Below are 24,666 nucleotides of genomic sequence, written 5' to 3'. Positions count from 1 at the left end.
TCCCTCTGTTGGACATTGTTTTTATGTATCTTGGATGGATTGTGACTGTTAAGTGAATTCCATTGTACTTGTGAATGTGCAACGGGTTCGGGAAAAACTGTGGGAAACGGGGGTTAAAAACCCCAGAAACAGAAAAATACTTGAACAACTTGAAATTTACTAATTAAAGTTATATCTGTCCATTCACATAATGTAGACTGGAAATGTAAACGTTTTGTCACTCAATTCAGATACACACATTAGTGTTTTATGTCCATTCGCACCAACAATTTAGATGTCTGTGTTACGAAAGAAGTTAACACCTGTCTACCCTTTGCATCTTATACTACTTTTATATAAAATAAAGTGCTTCATATTATCCTATTATTAACATAGCTAATATTCACTGCAACTTGTATTTTTTTTAATATACAGCAGCTTCAAGTTTTTCCCTCATCTACATTCAAGTCATTCAAAATGTTGTTATATTCTTCAACAATGTGAAAAAAATAATAAATAAAAACTGATGTAAATAACTTCTTACAACTGTGATCAATGTAAAACATTTTGAGCCTTGAATGTTGAATTCAAATGTTGGGGGTCTGTGTTTGTCTCTCCCGGGGTTCTGCATTCTGGATTTCAGTAGGTCACAATACATGCCTGGTAATGTAACGCCAGCGCGCCATCTGCTGGTAATTAATTGGAGCAAACTCTCGCAAGCACGGGGAGAACATAATGGAGGCCAGATAATTCCTCGAGGGGAATTTCAACTCACACTCGAGTCGTTGGTATACATTTGCGTTGCACACCACAGATATCCGAATAAAACAGACCTGCACCTCTTGAACGTGACCTTGCCTCAAGGCATCTTATATCCCTCTCAAACAACTGGTTGCCATTTTAAATTTGTCCTTAACAGGGCGCGAATTGAGACATTCCAGTTTAAAGCTCAATTCCTTAGGAATGAGTTACATTTTGAGTATTTTATTTTCATCCCTCAACAGATGCAGGCAAGTAAGATGCGTGATCCCAGTTCTGTCACTCCAATTCTGCCCTTCTTGGTGGGATGAAAACTATCCTGAAATAGTGTCGACCACCTTTATAGGTGACCAGCTGCTTCTCACCAGAGACCAACAGTCGTTTAGCCTCTCTTCTTGAACCTCCATGCTGAGACATTCACACCTCTGGCGCCCGCATCAATCCCATCAGCAAGTGGATAAACGCGCCGCGTGTTTGCAGCTGCACCGGTCTGTTAGCTCTGGGGGCCTTTGGGTGCTGATCAACCATGGTCTTAACAGCGGAGGTGCTAAAAATGACACCTCAGAGGCCCCCATGAGAACACATCAGTGTTTGTGTACTCGTGCTTTAACATTTTGCAGTCTAATTTAAACAATGTTGACATTTATACACTATTTTCTTAAAAAGCCATTATCACTACTTACATTATTTACATTCACTTTGATGGATGGATACGTCATATCATCTCATGTCATCCTATATAATCTTTACTCATAGCAATTCATAAGACATGTATGTAACAATATTTTTATTGTGATTTAATACTTTAATCCCCACACAAATGCTGTCCCCACAAACACATCAAACAGACACACAAAAAAAGGGCAGGACACAGTAATAATCACTACTTACGACAGGAATGAATCTTAAATATACGCAAAGCTTTTCATTGTTTCTGACAATATATGTCAGTCTCTCCAGTCCAAGACATATCAGCATTTCTTTTTTCCACATTTGAAGTAATGGTGGTTCCACATTTTTCCAACAAAAGGCGAAAGAAGTCCAAAGTCAATCATTTTCATCCCTTTAGATCTATCGATGTCTCTGCGATACATTCCAAGGATACATATCTTTGGCGTCAATAGGATTGCTATCCTGACATCTGTGACAGACAATTTACGACAGTTCCCCAAAAGTGGTGAATCCCTGGGCATTCCCAGAGACAATGTATCAAAGTCCGTTCTGATGACACTTACGGTAACATAATATCAGGAATATTTGGGAAAATACGATTGAGTTTATCAGATGTTATGTAAACCTGCATTAACCACTTATGCTGAAGCAATTTTAATCATGTGTTAATTGTATACTTTTGGGCATTTAAACAAGCCATTTCCCAGTCATCATTAGTTATATCTTCTTGTAAATCTGTTCTCCAAGCAAGTAAGATATTTGAAGAAGATATACCGGTAGTTGCCTGCTTCACTAAAATGTGATAAAATTTGGGTATGTTTTCTGTTGTACAAATGATTAAGCGCAATATTCTCAATTGTGGATAGTAAGGGTACTGTGCACACCCAGGCCCACCCATGGCTCTGCCCCTAGAGGAAACAATAGACAACCCTGTTTCGTAGACCTCTGCTGGAAACAATACTATTTGTCAGTACTTCGGCTGTGGGGCTAACATACGGTAGTTTAATCCATTTCAGAAATGTTCAACCAAATCCATATATTGGAAGAAAATCGAAGAGATAATTCCATTCAATTCTATCAAATGCTTGAGTTGCATCAATGGACACCATTGCTTTAACCTTCGCATTGCTTCTATCAAACAAAGCATTCAAAACTCTTCTAATATTGTGAAAACCTTGTCGATTCAATACAAAACCATTACTAACCTGAATATAGGGTTAGGGTTAACATTAAGGGTTAAGGTTGCTCCAGTCTTTTAGCTAGAGGTTTGCATAATATTTTGACATCAGCGAAAGTTTAAAATTAGAGGTGGACTGGCCTATACACGGGTAATACCGACCCCCCAACCACCCCCCCCCCCCCCCCCCCCGGAAAAAAAGTCAAATGACGGACGACGGAAGGGTAACCATGCTGCAGACGGATGACAAATAACGGATGCTTTTTTATTTAGTAAAATGCCCAGCTCTGTTCAATACCATCATTACCATTTGACTCCTAAAGTTCCTGCTCTAATAGTTTAATCAATTCCTTTTGTGCTTCAATTTTCCTATTATATTGTTTGGACTTAGTGCTCGTGTACTGAATAATTAAGCCGCTTATACCAGTATATGCTTTATAAGCTTCCCATTGTACACTGGTGGTTGTTTCAGTTTATTCTGATTAAAATAATTGTCTATACCATTTTCGGCAATTCAAAGGATACCAAAATATAGTCAATATGTGAACATGTTTTGTAGTAAGTAGAACAGCAAGAGAATTATTTGTTGTATGGAATTTGATTCCTTCATACATCAAATAATCTTAAATCCTTAATGTATTCAGTGAGCAATTTTCCGGTTGCAGATGTGTGACATCTGATCCAGTATTCCGATCTATTGCTGCGTCCAGAGTACATGAAATTGAAATCGCCACCAAAAATATACATAGCCTTCAGTGCGGACACAGTTAGCAAAAGACATGTATGTAAGACATGTATGTAAATTGAGTCAAAAATATGGATAACTCCAAATGCATGTTTGCAGAGGACCACAATGTATCACACGGTCGGTCACACAATGTATCATAGTCAGTTGTTTATAATACAGGGTATATTTGTATGTAGATGTGAAGGTACCTTAGTCCTGATAACCCACCACAGGCAGAATAATTGAAAGATGGACAGAAAAAAAACTATAAATAGGCAAACATTGAAACAGTGTTTAATTTGCAGTAATATTTTGTAAATCGTGCAGCCATTCACAAAGTATGTAAAAGAATCATATCTCTCTGCAGAATTACCATGTAATATGCACATTATAAAACTGTAATAGGAAAAGCAATTGAACACAGCCAAAATATCAAAATTAAAGTGTCAAAATAACATATATATATTTATCATCCTATCCAGGGTTTCAGGAAATAAACTATTGACATTTTCCCCAAAAATGCATTTGTTTATGATTTGTGTTCAATATTTCTTCAGCAATTTTTGTTAGGTTAAGTTTATCAGTTCAGTCTTTGTGCAAGTGAAGAATTAACCATTTAAAGTTCCCCCCAAAAATGCAGTTGTTTATGATTTGTGCTCAATATTTCTTCAGCAATTTTTGTTAGGTTAAGTTTATCAGTTCAGTCTTTGTGCAAGTGAAGAATTAAGAGATTGCTCCATCGTTTTCCAGTCATTGTGCCTCTTAAAATATGACTTGAATTAATGCGCCAGATTCAATATGCAAACTGGCATTGGTCATTTTGCATATTAGCTGTTAGCTGGTATATCCGTACACGAGACAAGAAACAGAATGACACTTTTATGTGTGCATTTTATGAAATAACATTCTGACTGTGGATTGTATGATAAACAATGACTGCAGCCAATTTTTCACTGTTTTCTAGGTTGACTTGGTAAGTGCTGTTAGATGAAAAGTACAAGTGTGGTGATTAACCATACAGCAAAATGTAAATGTGTTGGCTTAGTAGGCATGGTACCACTTATAAAATGCAGCATAATGTTCAATAAATGACAACCGCATGTAAATCTTACTAAAATATAACATTTAATTAACAGCATGTTTCCATTAATTCAGCAGGAAAAGATTGTTCAATATACCACCTAATAATGGTTATTTTTGGTCATCTTTAACATCTTATACCATAAAATATATGGGGTGCTCTGTAAAAATGATTACATCCATCCATCCATCCATCCATTATTGAAACCGCTTCATCCCCACAAGGGTCACAGGCAGCTGGAGTCTATCCCAGCTGACTTCGGGCAGCAGGTGGGAGACACCCGGAACTGGTTGCCAGAAAATCGCAGCTGCCAAATATCTGTAAAATTGATGGATTTTTTTTTAACGATATATATGTATGTATGTATGTATGTAAAGTTGATTGGACTCTCTAAATTGCCCTTAGGTGTGATTGTGAGTGAGGATGTTTGTCTCTGTGTGCCCTGCGATTGGCTGGCAACCTATTCAGGGTGTCCCCTGCCTACATGCCGAAGACAGCTGGGATAGGCTCCGGCACGCCCCGCGACCCTTGTGAGGAGAAGCGGTATCGATAATGGATGGATGTATGTATGTAGATATGTATGGATGAATGGATGGATGGATCAATAGATGGGGTAAGTAGTTGACACTGCTTAAGAATCATTCAAAAAATTTTTGTAGATGTAATTTGTAGTACATCTTATATGCATACGTAGAGCCGTTAATGTTTTGGTGACTATCTTAAGATGTATGAGTGCAAAATACTCTAATAGACTCAATCAAAACTCTGATTGTTATCATTGTAAATGATGAATCTTTTGATTCGTATGGCAGTGTGCTGTGCGTGACGGTTGGTATCATTCAAAGTTGCAGCCCAACAGCTCCACCCGCAATGTGATGGCGCCCACCCAGGTTTTGGGCATGATTCTGATGAAACGAGAAAAAATGGGAGGGTAGATGAAATTCTTGACGTGTTCGTTGTTGTCCGTGTTCCCAAAGAAGGTCTGGATTTGGGCATAAAAGAGGCAGGTTAGAAATAGTGGAGAGTGTTCAACCACAACCATGAGGCCGAAGTACCTTAACTGGTCGTTCCTCATCCTCTGTGTAGTCGTGCCAGTGGATTCCATTGTCGCTGTACTTTAGAGTGTATGAGGTGACATACATCTCCTTCCCCAGAGACTTGGCTCCTTGAGTGACAATACCTGTTATCTTCATGACTTCTGGCAGCTCCACCTGAAGCCACTGCTTCATGTCTCTGTACTGTATGAACAGTAATAGAAAATATAACAGTATTTAGATTAGATCAGATTTATTGGTCCCTGTAGGGAAATTCATCTTCACTGGCTGTATACATTACAGAGGGGACACAATTACTCATCACAAACATCAAAACAACAATAAAGGACAAAAACCACAAGACAAAAACACAGCAGTAGCAGACAGACAAATCAGCGAGGCCTGCTATTCAGGACGGCTATCGTTGCAGGGATTAGGCTTTTTCCCAGTCGAGCCATCCTGAAACTAACCGTTCTGTATCTGCGTCCCGAAGGTAGCGGTGTGAAATATTGGTGTAATGTGTGGTTACTGTCTTATGCTATGGCGTTTGCTAGGAGAGTGATGGACCTGTTGATAAATTCTGTGAGATTTGGTGTGGGGAGACAAATGATTCTGGCAGCTGTGTTTGTGATGCGTGTAAGTTTGGACCAGTTAGATACAGAGAGATTAGTGAAGACGCATGTAGAACAATACAAAACAATGGGTTGAATGATGCTTTGTTAAGGTAATAACAGAAGGTGAGGTGAAACTTATAGAGGTCTTTAAGTTTGCAGTTAACTGACGGTCTTTGTTTGCTTCACTTTTGAATGTCCGTAGTGTGCTGGTCAAAGGTAAGTTTACTTTCCAGTTATTCCCAAATGTTTAAATGTGTTAACCGTTTCAGCTGTTTATGATGGTGGGGTGCTGGTGGGTTGAACTTTAATGCCTTTGTTTTATTGAAATTGATTTGGAGATCGTTGACCGTGCACCACTTAGTGAAATGGGAGCACGGTCCAGAGTGGATTGGGTGCCTGAGAGAAGTGCAAGGATGGCGGTGTCATTCGAGTATTTCAGATATATGGTGGGTGAGATTCTGAGGCAGTCATTAGTGTAGAGAATGTATAAGAAGGGGCGGCATGGATCAGTAGTAGAATGGTCATCTCCGAACCCAGAGGTTTTGGGTTCGGTTCCCAGACATTGTGACCATGTCAAAGTGTCCTTGAGCAAGATACTGAACCCCCAGTTGCTCCTAATGCTGTTTCATCAGGAGGTAAATGAAGTACAGTATGAAGTATTTTGAGAACCCAAGGTAGAAAAGCGCTATACATGTGACAGCCAATTTACCATTCATGCAAGGGCTCAACACACATCCCTGTGGCACCTCAGTGTTCATGTTGAATATAGGGGAGGTTCTTGAGGTCATGGAACTTTGGATGTCACTTACCTTTGCTTGCCATGCGTTGACGGCTCCTTGTTTGTTCAGGCGAGCAAAAAAGGGACTCCAGGATCCGAAGTACCAGTTGGAGTTCACAGAGCTTCCCGTGATGCGATGGTCCTCGATCAGTCCGTTCTCTATCCCTAGAGGGACTGAGCAGCCTGACCAAGGAGTAGTAGAACACAAAAGTTACATTTACCTTATTCCAAAGCGTCTCCAATGCTGGCATGTCTTAAAATCTTACCATCGAGCTCGCAGCCATAATACTCCATGCGCACTGTAGCCATGTTGTACCAATGCACTGGGTGGAGTCGAATGAACCGTGCGATCACCGGTGGGGAAAAGGTGTTTGTATGTGTCACATAGGCTTCCTGGTTCCCAGTAAACACCTAAGTGGCACCGTAGTGTTAAGAGGCGACAACACACTTTTCTCCAAAGATAGCAGTTTGTACTCTCTCTGGGGTGTCTAATAGACCATTTAAAAATGTTTGTAAAAGAATCGGCACCAGGCTACTCCTGGGTGGCACAAAAGTGAGCCCATGATCTGAGCCGATACGATGACAAAAACGTACAAGTGTGGTGATTAACCATACAGCAAAATGTAAATGTGTTGGCTTAGTAGGCATGATTGTGCTGCCAGATAATTCCCGAAAGGTTTATGTTTTCTGTTTTTTTTTAGATTTCTTTGAAAAACTCAAATATGTATCCAGTTGATCATTGATCATGTTAACAATGTTAATTTCCACCATTGTCTATTTTCCAGAGCTGGGCCGGACCAGTCGGACCCTCCGGCTCGTTCCTGCTGCAAAAGCAAACAAGTTTGGCAATGAAATTAAATGCATAGTCTAGTCATCTCGGTCCCTTTATGGTTGTAGCAGGTACGATATCCATTGTTGTCGCTGTCTTTTTGAAGCGACGCCCCCCGACTTGGAACTTAACTGTTTCAAAAAACTTGTGTCCGGGAGTATATTAAGCTGCGCGCAGCACTCAAGTATGACGCTGCCACATCAAGGTGGAGTTCATGCACTTCTTCTGCCTCTGGAAATACGCCGTAGCAAACCTGCTGTGTATAGTGGTTTGCTCGTATGCTTTTATTTTGAAGGCTGTGAACGAAGTGTGAAAAATAACTAACTTGTTGAATGCGACTTCTCGCCGTCTGTTGGACCCAAATAATTATCCAATACGACAAAACCAACCCAGGGGCTCGCAATGGAAGTAAGCACACGCAGTTGGGTAAGTAGTAAAGTACTAGTGGAGCATTTTGAAGCGTGTCCACAGCGGGTTCGAATAGTAAATTAGCCAGCTAATGATACTTAAAAAGCTTCTGCCGTTAGCATCCCTCCCGCGGCAGTGTAAATCACGACTACTTTTTTGGGGGGGCGGAGGGCGGAACGGGGCGGGGGTGATAATTTTTATGAATAAGGGCGTGGGGTTGCGGCCGGAAGGGTACCCAGGCCAAGGGTGGAGGGTCGCGGCCGGACCGCAAAAAAGGGTCCGGTGCCCAGCTCTGCTATTTTCAAATAAACATATCTGTTGAAATGTACAGGAAATTATGGCCACCTTTGGGTCACTTCAAGCAGCTTACATCTTTTTTTCCACTGACACTATACACATTTAACTACACTACATGGCAGAGAAGGCTAAAGTCATCATTTTCTCAACATTTTTTCCTTTGTCTAATAACAACTAAGGGTTTGTTTATTAATGGTGCCACCATAGAAATCTCCATCTTTATCGGGCTTTTGCTGAAGTGTGACATCATAGTAAAATATCCATTTGTGTAACATTTAAAACCCTTCTGACCTTTATTGGGTATTTGCTGTCTCCCTTGTAGAGGATCCAGCTCCTGCGGTCGTTACTGTAGGACATCGAGTAATTTGTGACAAATTGGGATTGGAAGAGCTGCTTCGCTCCTTGTGTGGCCACCTGACTGATCACCACGGGACGCTGAAAGTCCACCTAAATCCCAGCAGAGGATAGGCAAGTAGCAGATGGTAATACATTGCATGGATCAGATACCTCGTGGCATACCTGAATAAAACTGTTGCTCTGGTCTGTGCTCCATGCATTGTATTTGCCTTTATTGTTCAATCTGGCAAGATGTGGCTCCCAGTATCCTTTAAAGTTAGAGACAGTGTGTGAGATCCTGTCTTTTGTGCATCTAACAGACTGCTGTAGATCTGTGGTGCTGTGACTACCTCGACTGTTGTTGGCTGTGATTTGCTCATCTTTCACACTGCCCGATTGCAAGCCCAGGGGTCGGGAGCAGTCTTAGAGAACACATACAAGAACCACGTCTCAATCCACAAACATCATTCAGAGTACTAGAAGAGGTTGAGCCTATTGAGTAGTTTGTACCGCTATCAAGGACTAAGAAGAGTGTCTGCATCCCTCTTTGCTGGTTGAAGCCAATTTCTGTCTCCAGCTGCCAAAGGCCAGGCTTGGATGCATTCATCTCCAGGGTAGCAAAACTTCCTGAACATAGTAGTTATCATTCAACTTGTATGAATCCGCACGCTTACCTAAAAGATGTTGTGTACCAGGAAGAAGCGGATAGACTGCATGTCTGTTGCTGGTGGTCGTTGTGTGGAGGAATGTCTGTCCGTGGAAGTGTATACTCTGGAAATCTTTGGGAGAGCCCATGTTGATCAGGTGCCACCGGATGAGTTGGTCGGTATACATCCTTAGGCCCTTAAGGCTATATGTGATGCCATTGATGGCTGTAGAAACATCATACATAGGCATTACACCCATTCTCATTGAATTAACATCAATCTGAGGATTGGATTGATGGACCAAAGGATCACATTGCGCGATTCATGATTACAATGGAATTGGAGGGATTCTTTGAGGATAGGGTTCAGAACTCCTCTTCGTCTTTTCCGCTGCATGATCTCGCAGTTCTCCTCATAGTACCAGCTCTGCGACTCATCAAAGGTCATGAAGAGCAGCGCAAACTCCCTCGTGTTCGTCACATTATTAATAGTTCCCTCTGGACACACCAGCAAAGGTCCGATCAAGCCGGAGTGTATGTCCTTTTCCTATAGAGAAATACAAGTTGAAACATCCTTGTACTGTCCATCCATTCATCCATCCGTCCGTCCGTCCAGCCAGCCAGCCAGCTATCATCTATCTTCTACAACTTCTATGATGGATAATCTGCTGTTTGTTCAAGCTCATTGTAGGTGAAACACCTTCGATTGGTCGCCAGTCAGTGGCGTTGAAAACTTAGACAATTATTCACAATTCACATACACAGCTACAATCACTGAGTGGAAATCGATCTATACTCGACAACCTGTGACTCCTTGCTCCAGGGTCAACACATGCGCTATGAAGTACTCACAGGATTAACACCAGAATAATAGGTCCAAGTCTGACAGTGAGGATCATCTGGCCTATGTGCAGGCTTTCGGGGAACCTTCCAGATATAAGTGAAGTTGCCATTGGGTGGAACTTCATTATCATCTCGGTACCAGGGCTTGGAGCTATCCTCATAGGACAGACCTTCCGTCCACTTGGTATAGGTTACCCCATTCGGGTGTAAGGAGAACGGACGATTGGCTTTGTTTTTAAACACCACCTACAGACAAAATAATCATGTAATGAACAATAAACAGTTCTAAAGGATGCATAACATCACAAGAACAACTACATAGTGTTTATCTTACCATGATGCTTTGCCCATACTCTGCCTTGATGACAGGCCCCAGGATACCAAGATGCTGTTCCTTCTCGCCTCGAATTTCAGGAGTTCTGAAGAACCCATCCGTGTAACCTCGGAATACCACTTTCTTGAAGTTAGTGTTCCGGCTGCTGCGGTATGATCTTTCCTGCCTTTTGTTGCAATCAATTTTAATCATTTGACATTATTTGAAGGTTTGCTACAAATTCTGAGCTTACCTCTGTCCATTGCCAGCATAGTCCCACTCAACCTCTTCTGCAGCAATGAAGTACATCTTGAAATTCGCCCCTGAGTGCTTTGAGTAGTATTTAGCGGTCTCCTCTATATTGAAGTTCTTGATGTCTTGATGACTGCTGTAGGGGTCTTTGTAGTTGACATACTCATATTCGTCTGCCTTCAAATCCTGCCTGTCTAAAGATAAATGGTCAGGCTCATCTCCCGGAACATAAAACTCATAGTCGCTGAAATCAGGCCTAGGCACACCGATGACCACAGGCATGTTAATAAGTTCCTCCTCATTTGAGATGGCTTGTGGTGAAGCCGGGCGTGACCCCCTCGGGGTCATGTGAGGGTTGAATCCACGAGGAGAAAGAGGTAAACCACTTGTGACCTCAGGCTTGTATAATTTCCTCTTCCTCGTTTTCATACCATGTCCTTTCTGTGGCCTCTGTCGGAAGTTCACCCTCTTGATTTTTGTTGTCTTTTTGGGTGTTGGGGTTTTCTTCATGTATTTTACCATATGGTCTGGAATCTCCATTGGTACCTTTTTGTGAGTTCCGTCATAAGTCCAGTTGTGACTCTCTGTCTTCACAGAGGTGGTTTTTATCACCTCCGTGTGGTTTTGTTTAAGGTATATAAACACTTCCTCACTACTTTCTGAACCACTTAAATTCTCTGATCTGAGAGCACCAGTGGGCTGCAAGATACCAGAGATCTTACCCAAGGGTGATGTAGAGTTTGACTCCCCAAGAACGTTGTTGGCGCTCTTTGCTGACTTGGATTTTGTTGAATCCATCAGAGGTCCATGATCAAGGGCACTGGTTGTATTGGCTCTGTGTACAGCATCAACTACAGTCCTGTTCTGGCTTTCGAAGCTGGTAATGTTGCTCATATCAGAGTAGGGAAACCCATCCCTTTGTATCAATCTTTCTTTGGAATTCTCCTCCAAGTAGATAGAGGTCAGATTGTCACTTGTTAAGGTTATATTCAAATTTTCAGCTTCTAATGTTGACTTGACAATTGTTGCTTCAGTCCGATTGGTAGCTTTGGTTGATATGTTCCCAAACTTAAAGGAAGCTGTTGTGTTACAAAATGTTTCATCCATGTTGGAAGCGCTTTCATTATCAACACTTGAAGACAACCCAGAAGCACTGCTAGTTGGGCTTTCGTCTTGTGACACACTTGTACTACTGTATATTGAGTTTTTTGTCCTTATTGTGAAGTTTCCATCCAGCACATCAATAGCATCATAGTCAAGGAAAGACAAGTCGAGCTTTTCCACACTCTCCACTGAAGATTGATTCTTCAGTGACCTGAGGCCTAACTCAATGGCAAACATCTCTGTCTCGTCATCAGTCGCTGTTGTACTTGGGGAAGGCTCTTTTGGTTTCTTCATTTCCTCCTTCTTATTATTCACGATTTCATTCCTAGGTGGGGGCTTCCACAAATCAAATTCCATTTTTCCTGGCTCTTCATAGTCACTGTACTCATAATGGTGGTCGCGGAAGCATTCGACATCCTGGAACTTCAAACGCATTCCTTTGGTTGTCTCGTGGGAATTCAGCGATGCCAGAAGCCAAATACCTGGTAGGAAAAAGGCAAAGAAATAGATTCAGTCATTGTTATTTATTTATTGTTTATTGTTTTTGTCAACAGACCAATGTTTTCCATCCTCATTGTAATGGTATTGCCAGTCATTGGGTAGAGGCTGAGGATGTCTTCCATGTGGTTATTCAGTTCAAATGTGTGGCCATAGATTGTTGCCGTCTGAATATAGTCTTGTGCACCAACGCTGGACACATGCCATGTTGCCACTTCACCGTTGCAGAAGCCCAAGAGCGGTCCACTCTCGTACACATAGCCATTGATACCTGTTGGAACACTAATGTGAATCAACTAACAGTGTGCATATCCAGTAAGATTACAGGTTGACATACTGTGCATGACATTGGACTTGTAAAAGTTGGGATCTGTCTTGTTGACTCGAGATCGATCGCAGAACTGACGAATGTTGTCATCCAGGTACCAGCTCTTGTTTTCATCGAACACAGCAAACATGGCCTGTTGCTCCTTATCTGATTTAACCTGTTGTAAAAAAAACCCTGTAAATTCTGATCTGGATTTGCTTTTTCCATTCAAGCAGGGCCAGGGGACTGAATCCAGATCACATTGTAACTGCACCCTGTCAATGGAACTGGCTGCAAATTAACCTTGTCTTTTAGCCTAGGAGTCCCTGGAGAAAACCAATGCAGGCATGTGGAGAACATGTGAATTAATCTCAGAAAGACCCCATTAGATGTTGGCTGTTGAAGCCGGAATCAAATCCGGAACTATTTCCAAATTCTCTGTCTCTGTAGTGGCTGTAGCTCCACTGTACAACTAGGGCTAGTAATGTGATAACCGGTATAGATGGACTATTATGATACTCCTTTTCTGCCACACAGTGGAAAAATCATGCTTCACTGTAGGAAGCTTCCTGATTGGATTCCAGCACTCATCACGTTTAACACCTGAAGTTGGGGGATTTCTGTGTCTAGTTTTACTTTTATTTATTCACCGAATTATTGTGTGGAGTTTAAATGTTCTCAAAGTCTCCATGCGTTTCTCTTGAATGTCATTGACCTTGAAAGGTGCTGGATTGATTCCCTAGTAACTCCATGGTTTCTGTCCTCTGGCTCCTCAGGGGATGGGTTAAACACAAACAACACATTTCACTCTACTGCGATAAGTGCCTTGATGAATAGTAAAAAGTTAGTATAGACTTTGGATTTTACCTGCACATTCCTGACATTGAGTGACTGACTCTTGCAGATGAGCAGGGGTCCGATCAGACCTGAGGCTATATCACGTGGTGTGTCCACGGCACTGTGGTACATCCGCGTAAGACACCTGGAGTCTCCTTTTAGGGGCCCGTCCTCCTCAGCCACTCGCCAAACATACGTGAACGTCTCGCCTGGCTGGACGGCATGCGTCTTGTTACCTGGTAAACACGGACATTTTTGTCACATAGTTGTTTTAGAAGAATTTCACTCCAACTCTGTAAAGAGAAATGCGCTACCTCCTTCTGGGTAGTTCACGCCCTCCTCTGACTTTTTGACTGTCAGTCCATGTGGATAGATGCTGTACGGCCTGGAGGCCATGTTCTTGAATACAATCTGTCAAAGGGTGATTTTATTGAGGTCTAACTAAGTTGAGTGTATGTGGTCTTTCTGCCGAAATATGATCTTACCTTGATGACATCTCTCACTTGCGCTCTTATTACTGGACCCAAGATGCCAAGCTCACTTTTCCTCTGCTTGTTCTCCATACGTTCTGTGAAGGACTCATTGTACAGTGTGTACACAACCTTCTTGTACTTCCTGCCAATGCGGGTTGAGGATTGTTGCAGGTACTGGAACTTGTAGCCCCTACATAAAAATATTAGGAGGTAGAGGTTTATAAGACAAAGGCTCTTCAGATTAACAGTGGAACTTCTAAGGTTGAACACAAAACCTCATTGGTAACTAAATGGGTATTTTATTACAGAACATCTGTGACAATCAACAGTTAATGAATACATTAATATTAGGACCAGAGCCAAGGTGGCCATTGTGAATTTTGGGAAAATGTCTTGATTTTCTTGAATGGCCAATCTATTTCCGTGCCAGTCCAGCGCATCAAGGCTGGCGTGTAGCCCACCAACGCCGTCGACGATTAGGTTTCGACAAATGACGGCTGCAGTACGCATCTTACTGGTCAATGTGTTGGGGCATATCGGGTGCGTAGTCCCAGATGACCTCCTCAGCTGCGATGTAGTATGTCCACTCCCTGCTTTCGTGTCTTTGCTCGGGGCTTATCCTCCGCCGTGGTGCATTGATGCCCTCGCACTTGTTCACATCCAAGAAAGCGTGCATGCCCTCTGCAATACGTTTATTTGTCAAGCCAACGTCACTAAAAATATCGATGCTGCTAATGCGTATATTGACCTTCAATGTGCTTGAGCACATGCGAGGACAGCATCCAGCGACCTATGTGCACAGGCACCATGCTGGCGGTGGTAGAGGAGGCGCTGATAAGGCCCAGGGACGACACCTTGTGGCGCATGTGTTGCAGCACCTGCCCGGTGATGTGCACCGAGAACAGCTCTGGGTCAGAGCTCATGGCCAGCAGGTGAAGGCTCACCGAGGAATACGAGCATACGCTCAAACCTGGGGTAAAAATATAGTTGTATTCTCATTGTCACGGTACTGAAATTGTATAATCGAATGATTTGGATTTAATCAAACATTTCAGGAAACATTATGCCTCAAACGATATCAGTGACTCTTGCTCAGTAAGCATCTAAAGCAGGGGTATCCAAAGTACAGAACGGAACCCATCTGGTTTTGTATTGTCTCACCGCAAATTCAAAGAATAAAATTAAAGATGGCCTACATGAAAATGCTATGGGAAGAAGTTAAAATGTTTAAAGATAGCACATATTTTTAACTATGATTACAAACTTGCCAATAGTTGAAAGTTAGCACTTTTGTTACGCTTTTTTAAATTATTTTTTTAAATGTGAACAAATGTAATGAAAATTTGTTATGTTTTTTTTTTTTTTTTTAATTTAACATTGGAAATAAATTGTAATAATTTCAGACTGCGATAATTAAGATGAATGTACAGCAGATATTAAACGATGTTTTGACTAAACCCACTAATATGAATACAATTTTGCATTGTTGCTTCTAATATTTAAATCTGTTTAAGTGCTTCGCATATTTTGTTTACCAATAGCATATTGACAGTGGTGTGCAGACACAGGGGGTGCCCGATGAGGTGGGGGCCCCTGAGGGGGACATCCACAGCACAGCACCCACCACCTCCCTCAAAGAATAACTTTGAAAGAGTATCAAAACATGTTTACCTGGGCAAGAATACACTAGACCAGGGATCAGCAAACCTTTTTGAAAATGAGAGCTATTTCTTGAGTACTGATTAATACGACAGGCAACCAGTTTGATACACAGTCCTGAAATAACAAATAATTATATTAACAATAATTATCAGCAATGAATTAATAAGGTAGAAATAATCTAATATAAATTTGCAACACTTTATTTCTATAAACTTCTGCAAGTGTTTACATTTTCAAATCATCACCTCTACAACATTCCTAAGAAATCACAATGGTTGCATCACTGGTGAGCTATTCTCAGAACAGGCCCATGGGACAATCATGTGGTCCTTGGGGGATACCTGCTGTCCGCGGCCACCATGTTTGTGACCCCTGCACTAGAACCTTGTCTATCAACCAGGAAAACCTATCATCTGCAAACGCTCCCTAACCCACTCCATCAACTATCGTTGCTTAAGGGCCATCAACAGTGTGTGCTCACCCCAGACAGCGACAGCAAAAAGAAAGACAAAAGATGATTCGGTATGTTTCTCAATACATGGAGTACGATATAATTCAAGGATGTAATGATATTAAAACAATTTGATTCGGTTTGATTCAGCGGGATTTCGATTCGATATGGTACGACTATAGATTTTGCCATGCTCATAAATATGCAACATGTTAATTAAATTCAAAGAAACAACAAATCATCAACAATGTTAAATCAATTTATAGTTAAGCAACATCCATTATGGGTTTCGTGCGCATGGTCCCGTTATTTCGCAGATTTCGTTGTGTTATTAATGTTGTGTTTTCGCCATTTGCCTTTAATTCCTGCGTGTCACAAAAAAAAACCTGCATGTACTGATTCAGCCAATAAGAGCAATTTTATTGTTTTGTCAGCCGTTGATTGGCGGTTGTAGTGTGTCAGTAAAGACACAGCTCGCTGCTTGCCTTAGTGATTTTTTTTTTTCGGTGTTGAAATGGGAATGCACTGCATAATGGCAGCTTCATCATCATCCTAGTGAGGATAAGCGGTTCAGAAAATTGATGGGTCAGTGTCCATCATTTCCTTTGTGAACCATTGTTTTAGAACCAAGAACAATTTGGATTGTGTTCACTTTTTGTTTTTCCACTATATCTATTATCTACATGTATTGCACTCCTGTCTTTTGCGTTTGAAAATCACAAGTGAAACATTCTGGCAGTTACAGTTGCCTCCACCAAGAAAATTGCTGTTGACTGTTGAAAGTTACTCTTGACATTTATTGGTGTGGGCTTGTTTGTAGCAACTCAGTAGCTCATTTCTCGTGGGATTCGGACCAGTACAGTATGTCTTACCAGGTAGTGCTCCCTTGGTGTAGCCATTAATGGTGTAGTGGATGTGGTCCAAGGAGTTGTCATTTGGCTTATAGATGCTTTCTCTCTCATCAAAGACTCCAAAAAGTAAGACCAGCTCTTGTTTGACACCAGCCAGTATCCCTGACTCATTCAAGCTCCCTGCAACAAAGAAGTCATCCATATTGTACTATCCCTTCAAAGGTCAAATGTTCTCACCATTCTTGCAGATGAGCAAAGCGCCGATAAGGCCGGAGTTGAAGTCCTCCACCAAGTTCATGTGGGAGATGTACGAATAGGTGAGGCAGGCAGGGTCATCGGGCTTGGGCGAAATGTCGGGTGTCACCTCCCAGTAGTATACATGCTCGCTGTTTGGTTTCACCACGTCATCCTCCTTTTCTTTCAGAGACGTGTTGTCAAAGTAATGCGCTCCTGCAACATCATCACGTTACCGTTAACACTCCACACCTCACAATTTTCCAACAATCAGTTTCAAACAGTGTTGAGCTGAGTGGTGGGCCGGCAAGGTCTTTTCTGCTGGACTAAAAGCTATCAGAAGCACTGACTTAAAAAAAATAAATAAATAATAATAATAATTAAAAAATTAATTTGGTACGTTGTGTAAAATTTTGCTATACTTATTTGCAAATGGTTTTCAACCTATAGTATATTCAGCTGAATACACTCCAATGACAAGATATTTAATGTTCAAACTAATTAGTGTTACTGTTTTGTTTTTTTGTGTTTTTTCCAAATATTCTCTCATTTAGGCATGGTTGCCTGCAACGGGTTCCAAAAAAGTTCTGACGGGCAGCAAAAGGCTGGGAAAGTTGATGAATGTTCAAAAACACCTGCCTGTTTGTAACATTTCACAGGTGAACAGGCTAATTGGAAACAGGTGAGTGTCATGATTGGGTATAAAAGGAGCATCTTCAAAAGTCTCAGTTGTTCACAAGCTCGGATAGAGTGAGGCTCAGCACTTTGTGAACAACTGTGTGAGCAAATAGTCCAACACTTTAGGATGTTTCTCAATGTACCATTGGGAGGATTTTAGGGATTTCTTCATCTATTGTCCTGAATACCGTTTAAAAAAAAACAACAACAACATTGAATGCCCGTGACCTTTGATCCCTCAGGTGGCACTGCATTAAAAACTACCACCACTGTGTATAGGATATTACAACATGGGCTGAGGAACATTTCAGAAAGCCATTATCAGTTAACAGTTCATTGCTACATCTATCGACAAATGCAAGTTAAACTTGCTAGCATGGAAAGCGAAAGTCATAGTGTATATGAACAACACCCAGACACCCTGCCAGCTTCTCTGGGCCTAAGCTCACCAAAGATGTGCTGACGCAAAGTGGAAAAGTGTGCTGTGGTCTGATGAGTTCACATTTCAAACAAATTGTTTTTGGAAATCATGGACATTGTGTTCTCCGCGCCAAAGAGGGAAAGGACCGTCTGGATTGTGAAGATGCAAAGTTAAAAAAATTAGCATCAGTGATGGTATGAGGGTTTGTTAGAGTCCATATCGTGGGTAACTTCTAACACATCTGTGAAAACACCATTAATGCTGAAAGATACATAGTACACTCAGGTTTTGGAGCAAAATATAGAAAATATAGTGCCATCCAAGCAACAACTTCTTTAGGGACATTCCTGATAATTTCAGCAAGTCACATTCTGCACGTGTTACACACGAGGCTGTTTTTTAAAAGAGATCAAGTACTAGACTGGCCTGCTAGCAGTATAGACCTGTCTCCCATTCAAAAAAAAAAAAAAATATATATATATATATATATATATATATATATATATATGTCCTATTCATCAATATTTTTTTAAATAGAGGATAGAGCAGATTTATTTATTTTGTCAACTGGTCAAATTTTTTTTTTTTTAATGACTTGTGTATTTGACTTGTATTTGATTAAAATCTAATTATTGAAGAAAGGGCAAATTTTAAAATTTAAAACTAAATCTTTCCTTTCCTTTCTTATTCACCAGTCATGAACTTGTTGAGATTTCCAGACATTCAGGGATGATGGAAGAATGCTAAGGATTTTGAATGATATATGACAAGAAAGGTTGAGCTGGACAAAGTTCAAGTCAGTAGATTTGAGTGGTTTCTTGACCCCAACATGAAGGAAGACCTTCATCATTTTCAGATGCAAGAACTCGAATGACACACAGCATTCGTACAGAGAAACTTGAGTTCAAAGTTGAAACAGTCCATGAGTTCATCAAGTGAGAGGTCACTTGTCTACCAGTCATGAAACACAAAACATAGAAGAAAAGAAAAGTATTGATTTTGAATGTCTAATGATGGCTAATTATTTATTTTTTCCTCAGCTCTCTAGCTCTCATCTTGTGACTTTTGGGATGCAAAAAGACTATTGTTTATTTATTTGTTCATTTTTAATAAGTAAGATATGTAGCTAAGGTCAAATCAGTGCACGTTCGATACAAGTTAGTGAAAATAAGATAAAATAACAGTGTAGCACAAGAACTCAAGTGGTTCTGAATGATACAACACCTTCCCCAAGATTCTGTTTGCTTGTTTAGTGCTCTAATGGCTGTAACATTTTAGCCAATTTTCTCTCTGGCTTCATGTCTCATAATCCTGTAATGCCTCGCATTTACCCTTCTCTCTGATCTGACAGGTTTAATATCCTTCCCAGTGGATCCCCAGGAGTTGGAGTGTTTGCTAAGGCTGCCTCATGTTGGACTTCAGCACCGCTTCATCTGATCATCTGCCTGCGCGGGTTAATATTTTAAAACAAGACAAACAACCTTGTTTGTTGTGCTGATCCACTTTGCCTGCTTTTCTGAACCATGACTTGTATCATGACCGGCACACACACAAACACACGCGCAATCGCGCACACGCACGTCATCATGGTCCACCACAGTTTGATGCAAAAGGAACTCACCCTCTGAGTTCTTCCCGTAAGCAATGCCGTGTGGGTGGAGGTTGTGCGGTTCTGACGCAAGGTTACGGAAAGTGACCACGAGGATCTCGCCCTGCTCGGCCCTCAGCGTGGGGCCAAGCAAACCTGCGGGCATGGAAAAATCTAATTAATACAAAAAATATTAATAAACAATTAATAAATTCAATATCAAAATAATAAACACATATTTTAAAAATAATTAATGAATAATAGCAAATGAACATTCATCCCAACCCATGTGGGTTTTTCTCCTGAAATGTTTTCCCATCAGTGGCCTCAGAAGGACACACTAAATTCATGAAAAAAATATGATGCAACGATGTAAGAAATGATTTATTGATATGTAGTTAAGATACTTATACTGTCAATTCTCCTTACTTTGTTATCTTTGGCACCAGGAAAAAATTCACAATATATTGGATCAACATCCATGCACATATTGGTACTATCATCAATGACATACTGCACCAAGAGGCGCAGAAGTTTTTTCTATGAAGTTGTGTTTATGATTGCAAATGTGGAAAAGTATATTGATATTAATATTATAACAGACAAACTTTGCCAAAACATTGTATTGTAATGTTTTTACTGTATACTGGAAAATCCTAATTTAAATGATAGACCCTCAGACTTCTTAACTCAACTTCACTTATAGAGCACTTTAAAAACAACTACAGCTGCATACAAAGTCATGTCATCTTCCAAGCCGCTTATCCTGTACAAGTGTACAGGGTCGCGGGGAGGTGCTGGAGCCTATCCCAGCCGACAATGGGCGAAAGGCAGACTACACCCCGAACTGGTCGCCAGACAGTCGCAGGGCACACACACACAGACACCGTCACTGAGCGGGAACCGGTCCCACGCTGCCCGCACACAACTCAGGCGAGTGTACCACTACACCATCAGTGACACTGCATACAAAGTGCTGTACATATTTTAAAAATCAGACATGTAAAAGCAAAGACTGTTAAAAAAAAAAAAATATATATATATATATATATATATATATATACATATATATATATATATATATATATATACATATATATATATATGTATATATATATATATATATATATATATATATATATAAAAGGAGGAATCACAATAAAAGACACACAAAAAATGCTGAGTCGAAAGCCGAAGTCGGGTTTCATGTTGTGCTGCAACATTCATATCATAAGCGTCTGGGAGGCATAAAACCATTAAAAAAAAAATAAGGATTAAAAAAAAAAAAAAATGTTGTGCCTCAATATTATGAATTTTAACCCCCATGGTAATAAGAGTTAATCCACCCGTTTTTAGACATCCCTGGGGGCGGCCATTTTGTCACTTCTGTTGACTGAAAATGGCATCACAGTTGCTTTCACAGCTCACCTGTTTTCTGAAGCTGAGCCATGACTGGATGTTATCTGAGCCTTGAGCATTTGTGATTTCATGTTCAGTTGACAGAAGTGACAAAATGGCCAGCCCCTGAGATGGCTAAAAACAGGTGCATTTTGCTGCTTAACTCAAATTCCACAACCACAATTTGAATCAGAATGCCATATTTCAACGAGTAGGCCTGCATAGAATATATTCTTGAAAAAAAATATGTTTGGCTTGATTTCCGCTTTAAAGATAGTGGGATGACATCAAATGACATGACACAGCCATTTTAAATGATGTTCATTTAGAAATTACCATGCTTTAGTGCAAGAAAATTTACCTTGAAGTTTAATATTTTTTAATGAATGTGAAAATAATGATAACTGTGTTCTGAAACGTTTATATGTGTTACCTAATGAGGGGTCATGAACCTTTTCCCGTGTGAAGTCTTTCTCATACTCCCGGAAAACCACTTTCTTGTACGTGGGACTGAATCTGAGGAAGAGTACATAACAAAGAAAAAAAAAAAAACTCAGTAGGAAAAAGCCACGCTGTCCCCATGTGTTGTATCAACAAAAGATATGGAATCAGCGACAGTGACAGCGTGACAAATTGAAATATAACGAGGACAGAGTGTATTGTTTTCATCACTTACAGTCATCCTTACAAGATTCTATACCCGACTCTAAAAGGAGTTGGTGATGCTTGAAAAGGAAAGACATATAATTGCCAATACAGTGGAACTTCCAAAGTCAAACACACACAATTTGGAGATGGACTATAATTCTCTGGGGATTCTAATCTCTCAAAAATCAACCGAAACCATCATTATGAAGGAAATCTTGGGAGACTTCAGTTCAGTGAGTATGTAAAGGGACTGGTACCAATGATGGCAAAGAGGATCAGGGTGATTTATTTTAATATTTTGACAATGTTTAAATTGATTTGTAGATTTCAGTCAGGTTACAATATGAATTTAAAGGGGAAGTCAATCCCAACATTTTATTTACAAGAATATGTTCTATGCAGATCCATAAATTTAAACTTGATATTCTGATTAATATTGTTTGTGTAGAATACGATTTAAGCAGAAAAATCCACCTGTTGTTATACATCTTATGGGGGGGCCATTTTCTCACTTGCTGTACTGAAAATGACATCACAGTTGCTCAGGTGGCAGCCAATCATGGCTCAGCTTCAGAAAACAGGTGAGCTGTGATTGGTTGTTACCTGAGCCCATAGGCATTGCGATTTCATTTTCAGTCGATAACAAGTGACAAAATGGCCGCCCCCCTGAGATGGATAAAAACGGATGGATTTTGCTGCTTAACTCATATTTCACAAAGGCAATTGGAATCAAAATGCCATCTTTAGACTAGTGGGGGCGCATACAACATATTATTGTTGACTTCTACTTTAATTTCACTACACCATAGACAATTTTGACACTATTATTTCTTTGTGAAAAATTGCCAACATCACGGAAAAGTATGTGCTCCACTTTGGATGTTCTGTTGCAATAATTAACAATGTAATAGTCAAGGGGAAACAGTTGTGAGCACACTTACCTGTGTGTGTCATTGCCACTGTAGTTCCAGTCTATCTCCACAGCAGCTATGTAGTAATGTCTTTTCTTGGCTTGTTCCTGCTGGTTGGCTTCCACATGGACAGAGGAGGAGGCCAGAAGACCCAGCAGAAGAACGGGAACGAGACTTGCATCTCCAGTCCAGACACCAAGCCTCATGACTGAGTGTAATCCTCCCAAAAATGAGTCCGCTCTGTTCCAAAACTATTCAAGCTGCGCAGTGCGCGTGGGTGTGTGCGTGTATATGACACAAGAGTCCACCAGGAGCTTTATCTGGCCCTGATGCATTCACACAGGGCAGTTAACCATGTACATTTATTTTCTCCTCTAATTGAAGCCTCATGTGCACTGCAGTGACTCAGACAGTATACAAGTTTGGACATACAGTATATCCCTCCAATGTATACCTATTTTTTTTTAATTGTATAATAATTAAAGAGATTTTTGGGAGAAGAAGTTCATTCTAAAGTCTGAAATAGATAAGGAAAGATTTCCCCCAACTTTTGTTTTTTAATTATATAGTGTCCTGTACATTTGAAATAACTATTTTGGTATATCCAAAGCTTTGACTATAATGAGAATGTGTTTTCCCCTTTTTATTTTATTTGTATTTTTTTTATTTGGGCGGCACGGTGGTCGACTGGTTAGCAAATCCGCCTCACAGTTTAGAGGTCGTGAGTTCAATCCCGGCTCCGGACTCCCTGTGTGGAGTTTGCACGTTCTCCCCGTGCCTGCGTGGGTTTTCTCCGGGTACTCCGGTTTGCTCCCACATTCCAAAAACATGTATGGTAGGTTGATTGGACTCTCTAAATTGCCCCTAGGTGTGATTGTGGGTGCGGATGTTTGTCTTTGTGTGCCCTGCGATTGGCTGGCAACCAATTCAGGGTGTCCCCCGCCTACTGTCCAAAGACAGCTGGGATAGGCTCTAGCACGCCCCGCAACCCTTGTGAGGATAAGCGGTATCGATAATGTATGGATGTTTTTATTTGCAGCAGTGTTATTTATGTATGTAGTAGTAGCAGTATGTATTTATTTATTTATTTGTTTATTTGGCTTTTTTTAACTGCTGGCATACAATATCATCAATTAATGATTTTATCACTATAATAATTAATGACTAATTATCCTGCATTGTGTATTCTTTCTTTTAAAAGCTTTTCAATAAACAAATTAAGAAGGGAGGCGACACCATGGGACTGAAGATGGAAACATAAGTGAGTGAGCAAAGAGCAGCAGTTAAGTGCATATTTTATAGCATTCACCATTAAATCCCCAATGTATGTAAAAAACTAAATCTGGTCACAAGTTTATCAGCGTTTTTGAATTTTTGGGGTTTACTATACACACTGTACACAGAAATGAGAATCATGAGATCGAAGGAACTGCCCAAGGTGATCAGGGACAGAATTGTGGAAAGGCAAAGATCTTGCCATGGTTACAAAAGAATTTCTGCAGCACTCAAGGTTCCGAAGAGCACAGTGGCCTCCCTAATCCTCAAATGGAAGAAGTTTGGGAAGACCACAACTCTTCCTCGACCTGGCCGTCCAGCCAAACTGAGCAATCGTGGGAGAAGAGCCTTGGTGAGCGGGGTAAGGAAGAACCGAACAATCACTGTGGCTGAGCTCCAGAGATGCAGTAGGGAGATGGGAGAAAGTAACTAGCTCAAAAGGGTGCTTCTACTCAATAAAATGCGTCAGGGTCTGAATACGTTATGACCATATGGTATTTGTTTTTCTTTTTTCATAAATTTGCAAAAAATTCTGCATTTGTGATTTTTTTTCTGTCAAGTTGGGGTGCTGAGTGTACATTGATG

General features: G+C 40.7%; 1 protein-coding gene across 1 annotated transcript; it reads right to left on the bottom strand.

Annotated features, from left to right (window-relative positions):
* Window positions 1–3,592: 3,592 nt before the first annotated feature.
* On the bottom strand, window positions 3,593–23,080 carry f5 (coagulation factor V). The gene is made up of 25 exons (XM_086051523.1): window positions 22,837–23,080; window positions 21,681–21,763; window positions 19,883–20,005; window positions 17,166–17,378; window positions 16,950–17,108; window positions 14,713–14,934; window positions 14,480–14,645; window positions 13,977–14,154; window positions 13,806–13,902; window positions 13,522–13,727; window positions 12,685–12,832; window positions 12,406–12,618; window positions 10,747–12,331; window positions 10,515–10,680; window positions 10,190–10,426; window positions 9,671–9,884; window positions 9,384–9,563; window positions 9,202–9,318; window positions 9,042–9,113; window positions 8,875–8,960; window positions 8,647–8,802; window positions 7,088–7,232; window positions 6,853–7,004; window positions 5,451–5,633; window positions 3,593–5,377 (listed from the first exon to the last, which is right to left on the bottom strand). Exons 1-25 carry the CDS (start codon window positions 23,010–23,012, stop codon window positions 5,231–5,233), a joined length of 5,424 nt encoding a protein of 1,807 aa, XP_085907649.1. The 5' UTR covers window positions 23,013–23,080; the 3' UTR covers window positions 3,593–5,230.
* Between the last annotated feature and the right edge of the window lie 1,586 nt (window positions 23,081–24,666).

The sequence above is a fragment of the Filicampus tigris genome, chromosome 14 (genome assembly GCF_054856515.1).
Source record: "Filicampus tigris isolate MCC_2025a chromosome 14, RoL_Ftig_1.0, whole genome shotgun sequence".
NCBI classification, from domain to species: Eukaryota; Metazoa; Chordata; class Actinopteri; order Syngnathiformes; family Syngnathidae; genus Filicampus; species Filicampus tigris.
This window is presented reverse-complemented; position numbering and strand designations above follow the sequence as displayed.

What these genes read in the sequence shown, in the direction of transcription:
- f5 (XM_086051523.1), bottom strand. Translation starts at nt 23,012, where the DNA reads ATGAGGCTTGGTGTCTGGACTGGAGATGCAAGTCTCGTTCCCGTTCTT. An exon ending in AGTATGGGCAAAGCATCATG is followed by an intron (nt 10,427 to 10,514) that starts GTAAGATAAACA and finishes TTTTGTCTGTAG; the next exon opens with GTGGTGTTTAAAAACAAAGC. An exon ending in AGAGCAACAGTTTTATTCAG is followed by an intron (nt 8,803 to 8,874) that starts GTATGCCACGAG and finishes GCTGGGATTTAG; the next exon opens with GTGGACTTTCAGCGTCCCGT.